Raw genomic sequence first — 15,764 nt, 5'->3', positions numbered from 1 at the left:
CCCACGCCCCCAAAGTCTCAACCTCCCCTTTTCGACTCTGTCCCATCTTTGCTCTCCCCCCCCCCTTTTCAATATTAACCCCAACTCTGTCCTCACCCCTTCCCTCTTCCCGCTCACAAAATCAAATGCAGATTCTTACATGGATCATGACATATTTAACATAATGTGACCATTCACCGAGTTTGAAGTTGTCTTACTTGAAACCCTGTTATTACTCGTCAATAAATTATCTCAGTATTCTGTGTAACTGCAGCATAATCCCCGGTAAACAACACTTCCATCACTCTCTTTCTTCCTCAATCCCCCCCACCTTACGATCAATCGTTGCATCATGTTCTCCAGCAACATCAACATTTCATTTAACTTTGAAAGAACATAACGATAAGTGACACTGTGATGGCTTCGGAAAGCATTGCACACGACCAGATGCATTCAAAACGGCTATTAAAATGCCTTTTTCCTTTTCAAACATCAATTTTTGTCCGATTTTTCTCCCTGGTTTAGACCCGAGTCTAAACCATCTTTGCGACTGAGAAAAATGAAATAAATGTCAAATTAGAGTTGCGATAAAGCCATGAGAGAGAGAGGCAGAAAGCAAGAGTCCTCTCTCTTTCTCTTTCTCTTTCGCTTTCTCTTTCTCTTTCTCTCTCTCTCCTCCCCTCTCCCTTTCCTTCCCCCCTCTCCCCTTCCTCCCCCCCGCTCTCTCCTTCCCCCTCTCCTTCCTCTCCTCTCCCCTTCCTCCCTCCTCCTCACCCCTTCCTCCCTCCTCCTCACCCCTTCCTCCCTCCTCCTCTCCCCCCCCACTCTTCTCCTTGAAACTTCTTGTACATTGGAAGGCAGACAGTTGTGGGTATCACGGAATAAACCCGTTTTGGATCGAGTTCCTCACTGCAGTCCAGTTTGCTCCCAATCCCTAATAGTCCGAGTGTTGGCCAGAAAAGCGTGCATTAGGATCCACACAATGCTTTTCTGCATTTTTGTGATCACCAGACCATCTGAATGAATATTCTGATTGATGCCACTCTGGCACCCTTGAGCATTTTCGTAGAAACCCATTAATATGCAAATTAGCGGTGGCCATTGTCGAAATTACTATTTTTCTTAATATCTCCAGAAGTAAGCATCCAAATATCCTGGTTGAGGTGTCTACACCCATGTTTATAGGGTCACTGGTCATGATAAACTCACAATTATTTAATAGCATTTAAATTTAGCTCATTAATATGAAAATTAGCGGTCGCCATTATCAAAATAACTATTTTTCTTAATCTCCAAAAGTAAGCATCCAAATAACCTGGTTGAGGTGTCTACACCCATGTTTATAGGGTCACTAGTCATGATAAACTCACTTACAATTATTTAATAGCATTTAAATTTAGCTCATTAATATGAAAATTAGCGGTCGCCATTATCAAAATAACTATTTTTCTTAATATCTCCAAAAGTAAGCATCCAAATAGCCTGGTTGAGGTGTCTACACCCATCTTTTTAGGGTCACTGGTCATGATAAACCCACTTACAATTTGATAACATTTAAATTTAGCTTATTAATATGCAAATTAGCATAACCCTACCCCCTGAATTTGTCCGCGCCAATTGGTGTTTTTGCAGTACAGTTATACAACAACAACAAAACTGTTTGAAAATAACTTGCGCAGAGCCGTTTATCCCCAGTACAGTTGTGAAGAAATGGCTGACCTCAGAAGATCAACAGCATGAACTGTTTCTGATCAAGTAAGTTGAGGCTTGTAATGCAATGAAAGAAACATGGAGAACTGAGTTTTAAGTAAGAGTCTTCTGATACAGTAGAATGATAGATGTTATTTGCAAGCAAGTTTTATTTATTTATTTATTATTTAACATGATCTGTCTGAAAGCAACTGTGTATTTTATTGATTTTTAAAACTACACAGGGTGGAACCTGTTTCCTGAGAATTTTTAAAAATAGGAACAAAGAAATTAAATGTTTACTGATGTTTATAATTACCTCTATTGTTACAGGTTGAGGCTCCATCACCATGGGAGACTGTTTCTTCAGTCCCTGCGATGCAACTAAAGCTGGAAAACCTCTGGTAACAGTTGGTCCAGACAGAGTGCAAAGTATCATCCGGTCAAGAAAAGCAAGACTGGTATACATGAAGAGCTTGAACAGAAATTACAGACAGACGAATATATCGAGCTCAAATGCCATAGAGACTGTGTGTCAACGTACACATCACACTCACACATAGAAAGACACTTGAAATGAATGAGTAATGTCTTTGGAAGATGCTTCAACAAGCAAAAGAAGCCGCCGTTCAAAGACAACAGTATTTGACTTTAAAGAACATTGCATTTTTTTTACTTTAACATTGCTTTAAAGAACTATTCAAGATGTTATCGATTCCCTCCAGGATGAAGAAGGACGCCAGGTCAAGATACGATTAATGGGCGCAATCAGCGATCTTCATGCTGCTGATGCGAGATATCACGATGACTGCAGAAAGTCTTTCATGGCAGCCCGTTTTGTTGCAGCAGCAGCACACAGTGGCAGAGAAACTCAGGACATTGAGCCAGCTGTCAGTTCTACCATCCTATCGATGAAAAATGACATGTTGCGCATCTGGAATTCAGTAGAAGTCTACAATATGTACAAGGATCATGGAGGAAAGTTATAGGCTACTCTCGACGAACCCTGTTATCCAAATTGTTGGATATACTTGGCTCTGAGCTTCTGGTTCTGGCTGGTGAAGATGTCGCTAGTTTAATCTTGTTTCGCAGCAGAGCGTCAACTGCGATCAACTTAGTAGCATCAGATGAAGATGGCGCCATTGATATTTCCATAGAACGAATTGCCAAGAAGGTTGCACAGGAATCTAAGCAGTTGTGGTCCGACCCCAGTTCCTATCAGACTAGAATTAATATAGATATTGCGAATGAAGCAGTGAGTTCAACCCTTCAATTGCTACTCTCCAAAATATCAGCTAAACTGGACTGCATACTACCAGGAGCTCTGATAGGAAACATCATAACGAATATGATCACCAATCAACCAACTAGCACTGGGAGTTCGAGTCAGTCGTAAAAGCCTCATCAAGCAGTTGTACAACTATCGTGTGACCTGTTCCGTTGATGAGTTTCAGTGTTTCAAGGGATCAGCAGCAAAGACTGCAAATGTTCACTCCGGGATTAGGGGAACCGCCAATGCTGAATGTGGCCTCGTTCAGGTTGTTGCTGACAACTTCGACACAAATATCTCGTCCCAGAATGGACTCGTTTCAACACATTCTCTTGCAGTACTACTTATCATAAAAGATCAGGAGATATCTTCCACATCTGAAGATGAAGCCATCATCAGTGGATTGACCCGTGATGAAATGAAGACACCTGTGACAGAAGACATTTCGGTTCAAAGGTACAAGGGACCTGAGAAACCAGCGATGCCAGTTGAAGAAGCCACATGTGTGGTGTTACCTCTCCGCGTATTGGCTCATCAAGCTATACAACTTAGGAGAATTCAAGATATGGATTTCTCTTTTCTGAAGCAAATCACTTCTGAGCAGAACACAGCAGAGTTTGGTGGCTTTAATACGAAGCTCTGCAGAGAGCAAGGATGATCCATCCAACCTGCAACGAGAGCCATTTATACACCACTCATAGATATGGATCCAGCTGATCTGGACACGATGTTTACAGCAATGGAGGAGGGAAAACGCTTGACCGCAGAGTGTGGACAAACCGTAACCATCTTCACAAACGACCAACAGCTGTATCGAGTGGCTGTTAATGTTAAATGGGTTTATTCAGACCGATTTACCCAGTACAGTTTTCTGTACGTGCCATGGAGATACTGGCTGCAGGAATGAGTGCACCAAGACAGCTGCTGCATTTGCCCTTGATGATGACTGACACTGAATGAGACACCAAGCACTGAAGTAGCCTTCATAAGGTTTACAAACCTGTTATATATATATATATATATATATATATATATATATATATATATATATATATATATATATATATATATATATATATATATATATATATATATATATATATATATAAACATTTGATTTACACAGGAATGTCTTCTTTCGTTCATGTTATTAGCTGCTTTCATTGCATACTATCGAATTGTTGAATCTGTATGAGTAATAAAGTGATCTATATTCACAAAGACTGAAGTGTTTTTTTTTCAATATATGTCTATTTATCGACATTTTCAATAATGGTGACTGCTAATTTGCATATTAATGAGCTAAATTTAAATATTATATTTTAAGTGGGTTTATCATGACCAGTGACCCTAAAAACATGGGTTTGGACACCTCAACCAGGCTGTTTGGATGCTTCTGGAGATATTAAGAAAAACTAGTGATATCCGTGCACACGCACGGGATAGCAGTACAACATCGCTGGTAGCAGACGACAGACCGTACATGGGGCATGACAAAAATACGCATTGTGCAAAATGCAAGTGGTACTATGGAACGCCAAGACTTCCCAAACATTATCGGCATGTCCGCTAAGTGCCACAGCAATTTCATAGGGATCGTGTGACGGCGCGCCGAGTTTTTAGTGTGCAAGCTTGGTATTATAATAGAGATAGTTATTTTGATAATGGCGACTGCTAATTTTCATATTGAGCTAAATTTAAATGTTATTAAATATTTGTAAGTGGGTTTATCATGACCAGTGACCCTATGAACATGGGTGTGGACACCTCAACCAGGCTATTTTGATGCTTACTTCTGGAGATATTAAGAAAAATTGTTATTTTGATAATGGCGACTGCTAATTTTCATATTAATGAGCTAAATTTAAATGTTATTAAATATTTGTAAGTGGGTTTATCATGACGAGTGACCCTATAAACATGGGTGTAGACATCTCAACCCGTCTATTTGGATGCTTACTTCTGGAGATATTAAGAAAAATTGTTGTTTTGATAATGGTGACTGCTAATTTTCATATTAATGAGCTAAATTTAAATGTTATTAAATAATTGTAAGTGGGTTTATCATGACCAGTGACCCTATAAACATGGGTGTGGACATCTCAACCAGGCTATTTGGATGCTTACTTCTGGAGATATTAAGAAAAAATTTTGTTTTGATAATGGCGACTGCTAATTTTCATATTAATGAGATAAATTTAAATGTTATTAAGTAATTGTAAGTGGGTTTATCATGGCCAGTGACCCTATAAACATGGGTGTGGACATCTCAACCAGGCTATTTTGATGCTTACTTTTGGAGATATTAAGAAAAATTGTTATTTTGATAATGGTAACTGCGAATTTTCATATTAATGAGCTAAATTTAAATGTTATTAAATAATTGTAAGTGGGTTTATCATGACCAGTGACCCTATAAACATGGGTGTGGACATCTCAACCAGGCTATTTGGATGCTTACTTCTGGAGATATTAAGAAAAAATTTTGTTTTGATAATGGCGACTGCTAATTTTCATATTAATGAGCTAAATTTAAATGTTATTAAGTAATTGTAAGTGGGTTTATCATGGCCAGTGACCCTATAAACATGGGTGTGGACATCTCAACCAGGCTATTTTGATGCTTACTTTTGGAGATATTAAGAAAAATTGTTATTTTGATAATGGTAACTGCGAATTTTCATATTAATGAGCTAAATTTAAATGTTATTAAGTAATTGTAAGTGGGTTTATCATGGCCAGTGACCCTATAAACATGGGTGTAGACATCTCAACCAGGCTATTTGGATGCTTACTTCTGGAGATATTAAGAAAAATAATTTCGACAATGGCGACCGCTAATTTGGGAATCGCCACCGTCAGGGAGTCATATTAGCGTAATGACGTCGGGAGCCGTATTAGCGTAATGACGTCGGGAGCCGTATTAGCGTAATGACGTCGGGAGCGTGGTGATGCGATGGCGTACATGGTGGGGGGAGCGGTGGGCGGAGATTGTGAAATTCTCTGCCGTCCTGTCGTGGAAGGTCAGAACGTGCCTGTGTTGCCCGCTCCTATTGCGACGGAGACGACGTGTGACCCCTCGGCAACGATTCCGGCTCGGTGAACAGCCCGACGTCATTGCTGCAGCTCTTTGAGATAAGTCTCGGGGATCGGTCTCCGAAACGACCCGACTTCTGCCATTGACGGTCCGTTTTCGATTCCCGGTGCTCGACGTGCATTGAGAACCGCTAGTTGAGCGTGAACACTCCCACAGTCACACTGAGTCCGGTGACCATGAAGGGTCTTGAGGAATTGCATCGCGTTTAAAAAGCAACACACGAAGAGCCTGCAACATCAGGACCCCGCGTGGATGGTTTGGACCACCGGGTGAGACGATCCGTGTCGACCATTTGGTCATTAACCACCGAGGGATCTTGGAGTTCGAGGGTCCAAGCAGACCCTGAGGATCCGAGGGAGCGATGCCTCTGGTGAGGTCCTTCTCGGTGACGTCCCTCAATGGACTAAACGGTTGGGAAGACGATGACGTGCCCGACGAAGACGTGGTCCTGTTTGAGGTCGCCTGGGAGGTTTCCAACAAAGGTGGGTCGAGCTGTTCGTCCGGTTCTGCCGAACATTCTTTAGAATTCCCATCCGAGTCTGATCACTAATCGGGGCTACAACGACCTTTATTGTCGACCATTCTTCCAAGTGCGGTCCAGATCTACACTCGTGTTCCATCATCAAGTCCTGGCTTTCATCCTTCGGGCAGGAAGTCACGTGTGATGCAAACTTCCACCCTGGTGATGCACTCATTGGAGGTTGTTGTGGATCTGTCTCTTGGGAGGGATTTTGAGCACGATGGTTTATTTTGGAGGGGGGGGGGTGGGGGGTTGTGATGATTTTTGTGTGTGACAGGGGGAGTTAGTTTGATTTTTTTTTTTTTTTGGGGGGGGAGAACTATAGTGTATTATGTGATTGTGTGTGGGTGTTCGGGTTCATGATGTATTTATTCTGGGGGTGTTGGGGTGGGACTATGGTGTATATTTTAGGGAATTCCATGATTTTGGACTAACCGAAACCCTGTCACAGACGGATTCCGTTCATTCAACCACCCTCACCAGCTCACCCAAACTCGAGGGACATGGACTGGACAGGGCGTGCTTGACCCCACCTACTCATCCCCGGCCCTCTCCCACCCCCCCCCCGCCTTCAATTTGCTTACCCCTGCTTAAAAATTTAATTACCCCGGCCCCGCCCCTGCGTCTTCACTCCCCGCCCCCATCGCTTGATTCCCCACCCCACTTTCCCCCGGCCCCCGTCCACCCCTCACACTCAACCCCGCCTAATTCACCCCAGCCCCCGCCCACTCATCCCCTGCCCCCATCCCCCCGTCTCCCGCTTTCAATTTGCTTACCTTGCCCCCCGCCTCTTCACTTCTCGCCTCCGTCTCTTTATCCCCTGCCCCCGCCTCTTCACTCCTCGCCCCCGTCTCAACGAAAAGTGTTTATTCTGCTTCAGAGTTGAAAGTTGACTATTGCCACTATGTGCGATGGACTCTTTACAGGTGCGAAGTTTCTTTCAGTCCAGGTCACAGTACCGAGAAACACGTGACGCGACCGCTAGGAGGAGCACAAAATTGGTCCTTCAGTATTAATACAGTCATGCGCCACTTAACGACGGGGTTACGTTCTGAGAAACGCGTCGTAAAGCGACGTCGTCGTTGTGCGAACATCATTTTTTTTTTTCGTTTTCGTTTTCGAACATCGTACTTACACAAAACTACACACCTCGGCTATATGGTGTCGCAGTGTAGCTTATTATAACAAATCCTCGGATACAAACCTGTACAGCATGTTACTGTACTGAATACTGTCGGCAATTGTAACACATCCAAGAGAGACTGAAGACACGTTAGTTTTACCTTTGTGCTGTTCATGACGGCCATCGGTGTTGTTAGCAGCAGCTTACAGTCTCCTCTCGCATCGTTTATAGAAAGATGAATAAATAGCGTTTGGATTTTATAAATACGTAATCATTGCATCGATGTTATAATTTATAAATGAAGAAACGAGCACGTCAATTATGATATATATTTTCGGAACAGTGCGATTGTTTTAACAACATGAAAAGCTTCACTAAAAATAAATTTGTGTTTTAACTTCGACTGTAACAACGATTTATTAGTGGAATTCTTCAATTCAAAGGTAATATACTTGCTAGAAGGTAAACGTGCAAACATTGGTTCAGTTTGAAAGCCGATTTCCTTGAATCCCGATTTCGCACGACCCTGCTTTTTTCGCGATAACATTTTATGGACCTCAACGATCGCATTGTAACAGGGCCACACTGTCGTTTATTATCATTATGTAGTATTATGTACTGTACAGCCTACATAATTGTATGTGCTATTTTATACGACTGGCAGCGCTATTTCGGCTGCATCACTCGGCGATAGGAATTTTTCAGCCACATTTAAAAAAAAATATATATATATTTTCAGAGCTGGCAGATCCGTCGTATATGCGATCCGTCGTTGCCCGGAACGTCGTTAAGCGGCGCATGACTGATATAGATTCTCCTGTATTTCTGGGATTTTGGGGGGTTGCTATTATTACTATGGTGTAAATTGGGGGAATTGCTTGGGAGGGAGAAGGGTTTAGTGTATTTCTGTGGCTTTGAGGGTGTGACTGGTGTATATTGGAGGGATTGTAGTGTACAGTATTTGGAAGTGGGTTTCTCGTGTATTTTGGAGGGATTCTGGGGGGTTTGTGGTTGATTATGGTGTATTGCGGAGAGGGGGATTGGATAGGACGACTATGATGCTGTACACTGTATTGTGGGGGTTTTGACCTTTCAAAACATGGGTTAGGAGATCAACTGATCACCCCCTGCTCTATAGTACCCCAAGGGTAGTGAGAAGGGAGGGGGGGTGCATGAGGCGGTCCACCTCGACCTAATTATGTTTCGTTCATAAATGTAAATATATTCAGCAGTTGAGAAGTATATAATATATAAACTGTCAAACTACCTCCTTGTGTCCCTCGCAAGACTCATTCCATGTCAACTCGCCCTGTAAGTGGTCGAGCAAAGGCTCCGTGTCTGTCGAGGAAGGGCTCCGTGTCTGTCGAGGAAGGGCTCCGTGTCTGTCGAGGAAGGGCTCCGTGTCTGTCGAGGAAGGGCTCCGTGTCTGTCGAGGAAGGGCTCCGTGTCTGTCGAGGAAGGGCTCCGTGTCTGTCGAGGAAGGGCTCCGTGTCTGTCGAGGAAGGGCTCCGTGTCTGTCGAGGAAGGGCTCCGTGTCTGTCGAGGAAGGGCTCCGTGTCTGTCGAGGAAGGGCTCCGTGTCTGTCGAGGAAGGGCTCCGTGTCTGTCGAGGAAGGGCTCCGTGTCTGTCGAGGAAGGGCTCCGTGTCTGTCGAGGAAGGGCTCCGTGTCTGTCGAGGAAAGGCTCCGTGTATGACAAGCAAGGGCTCCGTGTCTGTCGAGGAAGGGCTCCGTGTCTGTCGAGGAAGGGCTCCGTGTCTGTCGAGGAAGGGCTCCGTGTCTGTCGAGGAAGGGCTCCGTGTCTGTCGAGGAAAGGCTCCGTATCTGACAAGCAAGGGCTCCGTGTCTGTCGAGGAAGGGCTCCGTGTCTGTCGAGGAAGGGCTCCGTGTCTGTCGAGGAAGGGCTCCGTGTCTGTCGAGGAAGGGCTCCGTGTCTGTCGAGGAAGGGCTCCGTGTCTGTCGAGGAAGGGCTCCGTGTCTGTCGAGGAAGGGCTCCGTGTCTGTCGAGGAAGGGCTCCGTGTCTGTCGAGGAAGGGCTCCGTGTCTGTCGAGGAAGGGCTCCGTGTCTGTCGAGGAAGGGCTCCGTGTCTGTCGAGGAAAGGCTCCGTATCTGACAAGGAAGGACTCCGTGTATGACAAGCAAGGGCTCCATGTCTGTCGAGGAAGGGCTCCGTGTCTGTCGAGGAAGGGCTCCGTGTCTGTCGAGGAAGGGCTCCGTGTCTGTCGAGGAAGGGCTCCGTGTCTGTCGAGGAAGGGCTCTGTATCTGACGAGGAAGGACTCCGTGTATGACAAGCAAGGGCTCTGTATCTGACAAGGAAGGACTCCGTGTCTGGCAAGTAAGGGCCCTGTAAGTGGTCGAGCAAAGGCTTCGTGTCTGACAAGTAAGGGCTCCGTGTCTGTCGAGGAAGGGCTCTGTGTCTGACAAGGAAGGACTCCGTGTATGACAAGCAAGGGCTCCGTGTCTGTCGAGGAAAGGCTCTGTATTTGACAAGGAAGGACTCCGTGTCTGGCAAGTAAGGGCCCTGTAAGTGGTCGAGCAAAGGCTTCGTGTCTGACAAGTAAGGGCTCCGTGTCTGTCGAGGAAGGGCTCTGTGTCTGACAAGGAAGGACTCCGTGTATGACGAGCAAGGGCTCCGTGTCTGTCGAGGAAAGGCTCTGTATCTGACAAGGAAGGACTCTGTGTCTGACAAGTAAGGGCTCCGTGTCTGTCGAGGAAAGGCTCTGTATCTGACGACTTGCTGTCTACTTGTCATTCCACACAATCGAAGGGTGACTCGTAACCCAAACCCCGGGGCTTGGACCCATGGGGGTTTTTAGTTTTATTTGGTGAAGTTCAATCCGACAGTTGTAAAACGTGCACGGCGACATACTGAACCAATCATCGATGTTAAACCAGTAGTTTTGTTTCTCATATGTAATGTATAATCCATAATGGAGGATATGGGACACTAGCGGGTTTACTGGGATGATAAAGAAAATGGAAGGGAAGGGCTCGTAGAGGGCATTTGGTGGGGTTGGGAGGGAGGGAGAGGGTCAAAATGTAATCATTTGCAGGAGGCAACTGTGGGAATCCATGCATTAACCAGGTGGTGCACAACGTGCAACCGCACGTACGCACTGAGTGCACACCGTGCAACCGCACGCACTCATTGAGTGTGCACACCGTGCAACCGCACGCACTCATTGAGTGTGCACACCGTGCAACCGCACGCACTCATTGAGTGTGCACACCGTGCAACCGCACGCACTCATTGAGTGTGCACACCGTGCAACCGCACGCACTCATTGAGTGTGCACACCGTGCAACCGCACGCACTCATTGAGTGTGCACACCGTGCAACCGCACGCACGCAGTGAGTGTGCACACCGTGCAACCGCACGCACGCAGTGAGTGTGCACACCGTGCAACCGCACGCACGCAGTGAGTGTGCACAACGTGCAACCGCACGCACGCAGTGAGTGTGCACACCGTGCAACCGCACGCACGCAGTGAGTGTGCACAACGTGCAACCGCACGCACGCAGTGAGTGTGCACAACGTGCAACCGCACGCACGCAGTGAGTGTGCACAACGTGCAACCGCACGCACGCAGTGAGTGTGCACAACGTGCAACCGCACGCACGCAGTGAGTGTGCACAACGTGCAACCGCACGCACGCAGTGAGTGTGCACAACGTGCAACCGCACGCACGCAGTGAGTGTGCACAACGTGCAACCGCACGCACGCAGTGAGTGTGCACAACGTGCAACCGCACGCACGCAGTGAGTGTGCACAACGTGCAACCGCACGCACGCAGTGAGTGTGCACAACGTGCAACCGCACGCACGCAGTGAGTGTGCACAACGTGCAACCGCACGCACGCAGTGAGTGTGCACAACGTGCAACCGCACGCACGCAGTGAGTGTGCACAACGTGCAACCGCACGCACGCAGTGAGTGTGCACAACGTGCAACCGCACGCACGCAGTGAGTGTGCACAACGTGCAACCGCACGCACGCAGTGAGTGTGCACAACGTGCAACCGCACGCACGCAGTGAGTGTGCACAACGTGCAACCGCACGCACGCAGTGAGTGTGCACAACGTGCAACCGCACGCACGCAGTGAGTGTGCACAACGTGCAACCGCACGCACGCAGTGAGTGTGCACAACGTGCAACCGCACGCACGCAGTGAGTGTGCACAACGTGCAACTGCACGCACGCAGTGAGTGTGCACAACGTGCAACCGCACGCACGCAGTGAGTGTACATATCCACTCTGACCCCATTGCACACAGTCTATAATGACTGGCTCGTGGTGTCATCCCATCTGACAATGATGCACGTCTGCGTCGTTACTTTGGTTGTTTGGAGGTGTGTACAGCAATCGAGGTTCCAGTTGTAAAATTGTTTGTTACAGGCATTGTGATGTCATCATACCCCACAGACTTCCCACTGAAATTACCTTTCAGTACTTGTGTCAAACTACACTTGTTGTAGGTGCCTGGTCGTAGTGAAATGAACATGATCTGTTTTGTATGCAAACATGCATGTACGTATGCACGTACGCAAACGTACACACATGCCTGCATGCACACACGTACACACAATCTCCTCTTACGCCCCACACATTCATCTTCCTTCCTCGTGTTCCTGATTCCTCCGGAACCAATTTTCTCTCCCATGCCCTCCCCTCCATAAAGCACTTCCTCTAATCATCCTTTAATCCCTCCCTACCTTCCCTCCTTTCTTCCTTCTCTCAACGTATGCTTCTCCCCATCATTTTGCATATGTAATATGTAGATATGGGCCGAATTGCCCTCGAAAGGTGACACGCTTTATATTATGGCAATTAGAGACTGCTGGAGATGATGAAGTTGTGCTTCGACAGGGTATTGGGTGGTTTGGTGCATCGTATGTCACGGCCTATAATTCGGAATCATCACGAAGCTCGAGCTTGAGGCCTGCAATGAGGTACGGTGCAAAACACTGTCCTTTGGGGATGTTAAGCCTGCTGTCTCGGCTGCTTGGACCCTCATGACGATGCTCGAGAATAAGGTGCTCTGACTATCTCGGATTGTCCATCCACCCGCTCAAGTTGTTTGACAGCACATTCCGCACAGTGTTTGCGACGAGTTTGCCATCGGTGAGGACGGATAACTGGTGAGATTGCAATGACTTGCTTTGTGGCTTGGCACCGAGTCACTTGAGGGTGCAGCCAAGTTCCAAATATGGCAAGGTTAGAGGAAGATCAATGGCGCAACATCCATGAACGTTTGTTCATTCCGTGTACACGTGGCCTTGCTCGACCCAGGCTCCTCGTGGATTGGTGTTTGAAGTCTGTTTTTCTCAGAGCTCGAAGGCATGAGATGAACCCGCAAATGGATGGATGGGCGCCAAGATGTTGGAATCGACTGTTGAACAACAATCGGTTGTTAAACGTGTGAGTTTCTCATCGATGATCCAAAGTAATGGCTCGTTGGGTCAAACGTGTCTTAAACCTGCCAGCCCTATTCAAGTCCTTCGCAGTGCGACACCAAACCCATGGGGTGGAGGTGGACACGACTTCTGGGCATGTAAGGGATCTATTTTAAACACCATGGTGTAAGCCAACACGCCAAGGAGCTCGAGGTTATTTACCTCGCTCTCCCCTACCCTTGTCTCCAGTTATTTTCTTTATATATTTATATATATATATATATATATATATATATATATATATATATATATATATATATATATATATATTTATATATATATATATATATATATATATATATATATATATATATATATCCCCCCCACCTTTAAATTTAAAGATTACACACCAACCACCAAGTCATTCTTCTGCTCATCTGGTGTCTCATTATGAATTATAACCAGATGATTGTGACATTATGTACAAATACAGTTTGTAGTACCCTTTAATGTCACCCTCCCTCATGGCAGACCTTCATCTTCTTTTGCCCCCCCCTCCCCACTGTACGCTCACATTTCCCCCACCCCTCACTTAGTACCTCTGTACCTACTCCTCATCCACCCTTACACTTTACTTGATGCTTTAGGCCTAAGTCACATTTGCTCTACGGCGAGGATACGGCGGCCGTACGCCCTCTGAATTGACAGAAATGTGCAGCGGCCTCAGGGTGGCTCTACGCCGTTTGGCTATCTTTTACAGGCCGTAGGGCTCGCCGTGGAATTATAACGCGGAGTTGTAACTTTTTTCATTTCTACGTTCGCCGTAGCAATTCGTCAAGCCGAAACAAAAAAAACTTGTAAAAAAATAACAATAAAAAACAATGAACCCACTTGTTGCCATCCGTCTGGCCGCACGTACGCCTTCGGGCCCCCCTGCGGTCACCTTACAGGCACCTTGAGGCTACTTTGCGTCTGACTTGAAAATTCTATGGCCGCCGCAGGGCCCCCTTAAGGTTACTGTGCGACATCAAATCAAAGACCATACGGCAACCCCACGTTTTCGGTCTCCACAATTTCTAAATACGCCGTGCGGCTCCCCGAAAAATAAAAACATATGTGACTGCTCCATTTTGTGACCGTGGAAATACTGCGGCCACCGTATAATTGCTAGTGGCCGTAGATTTTGGAGACCCCACGGCCGCCGTGGCAAATGTGACTTAGGTCTGAGTCTCATAAATGGCTTTTTAAATGTCAGACTCATAAAATGATTAAAGAAAATTATTCTGACAAATCTCTTATTCTTTCTCTCACTCACTGAAAGAATAATCTGGCACCACCCCCACCCTATCCCACTCCCTCCTATCTGCTTTATAAAGAATCCTCTTGAGGAGGTTCAGTCATTCAAACTCTTGGGTCTCACAATCAGCCATGATCTTTCTTGAGCAAACCACATTTCAAAGTTGTCCTCCAAAGCTAGCCGACTGGACATCCTCCTTTGTACAAAGTACTTCATTTGCACACCTGAACTCCTATTCACCTGCCAGTCCTTCATCCACAGCTTGATGGAGTACTGGTCTCCCTTCTGGCTGGCTCCCCTGCCTCACGTCTTGCCCAGTTTGAGGCCGTGGAAACCAAGGCCTTCAAGATTATTGGCATCTTCTGCAATGAAGCTGAATGTGTGGGCCAATCGCTTTGCCATCACAGACAGGTCGGTGGTCTCTCTGGCTTCAACCACCATGTCTTTGGTCTTACACCATCTCATTTGTCCATGCTTCGTCCACCCCCTCCCTTTTTCCTGGTTTCTGCAGGGCACACACAGACCACCATCAACCCCACCTCTCTCCCTCCCTCCCCACCCCTCTCTCTCCACTGTTCTATTTGTTGTAGTGTCCTGATATGTTCTGTGTTCTAGCTCTTCCATGAGCCTTAACTCTATATATACAAAAAAGTCTCTCCTTGATGATTGTGTTCTCAATAATGTCCATTTAATAACATTAATTTGAACACATTTATTGAAAACTAAACCTTTTTAATTGTGCTGTTATGGTTCAAAAAGGCCATAGGTGACCATCGAGGGGAGGGTGCGGGCTGTTCAAGGTATGGAGTGAGATTCTGTGATCAATCTTCATCGAGTCCCTTGAACCCTCGGGCCTCACCGTTGGTCATCGCCTCTCCTGTGGAGACCTTGTATTGGACTCGAACTCACTGCTAATGATACAGTCCCTGGCCATTAGACCTGGAGGAATTTTGAGTTTTCTCACTGGATCCTGTTAGGGATTTATTTTTATTTTTACATGTAAGGGAAGGCAATGGAAAAAAAAATTAACGAAAACTTATTTTACAAATATTGAGAATGTGGAACTTTTCCACAGAATATAAAAAAAGATTGTCTTTATAGCTTGGAACAGGTTAGCCTGTACATTCTCACAATACATATTACATTTGCAACACGAGAAGGGCACTCGGTAGAGGACATACCTCCGCCACGTAACGCCTGATCCACGAGAACATATCGGGTTCAACACATGTTTGAGAAAAATCATGCTGTGTATTGTTTTTGGCCCTATCTCTCAATGGTGAAGAATCTCTTTAAAAATTAAATAATTCTCGTATCCAGATCCGGATCTTCACCAAAATCGAATGAATTCGTCCTTGCCACACACCCAATATGCCCAACAAGTTTCGTCCGAAT

At 45.9% G+C, this 15,764-nt stretch overlaps 1 protein-coding gene across 2 annotated transcripts in view; it reads left to right on the top strand.

Moving 5' to 3' along the window:
* The first annotated feature begins 5,918 nt into the window (after positions 1-5,918).
* GYS1 (glycogen synthase 1) overlaps positions 5,919-15,764 on the top strand; it is a 38,234-nt gene continuing 28,388 nt past the window's right edge. The window contains exon 1 of one of the 2 annotated variants that reach the window (XM_085863078.1): positions 5,919-6,517. In XM_085863078.1, the coding sequence (XP_085719204.1) occupies positions 6,397-6,517 (121 nt within the window). In that variant the 5' untranslated portion in view covers positions 5,919-6,396. Of the gene's footprint in view, positions 6,518-13,101; positions 13,231-15,764 lie in introns of those variants that run through there. The other variant, XM_085863079.1, reaches the window with a different exon arrangement.

Source organism: Eptatretus burgeri, chromosome 17 (assembly GCF_056783735.1).
Source record: "Eptatretus burgeri isolate ZD-2024b chromosome 17, Ebu_testis_v1, whole genome shotgun sequence".
NCBI classification, from domain to species: Eukaryota; Metazoa; Chordata; class Myxini; order Myxiniformes; family Myxinidae; genus Eptatretus; species Eptatretus burgeri.
The sequence above is the reverse complement of the archived record's forward strand: the minus strand, read 5'-3'. Positions and strand labels throughout refer to the sequence as shown.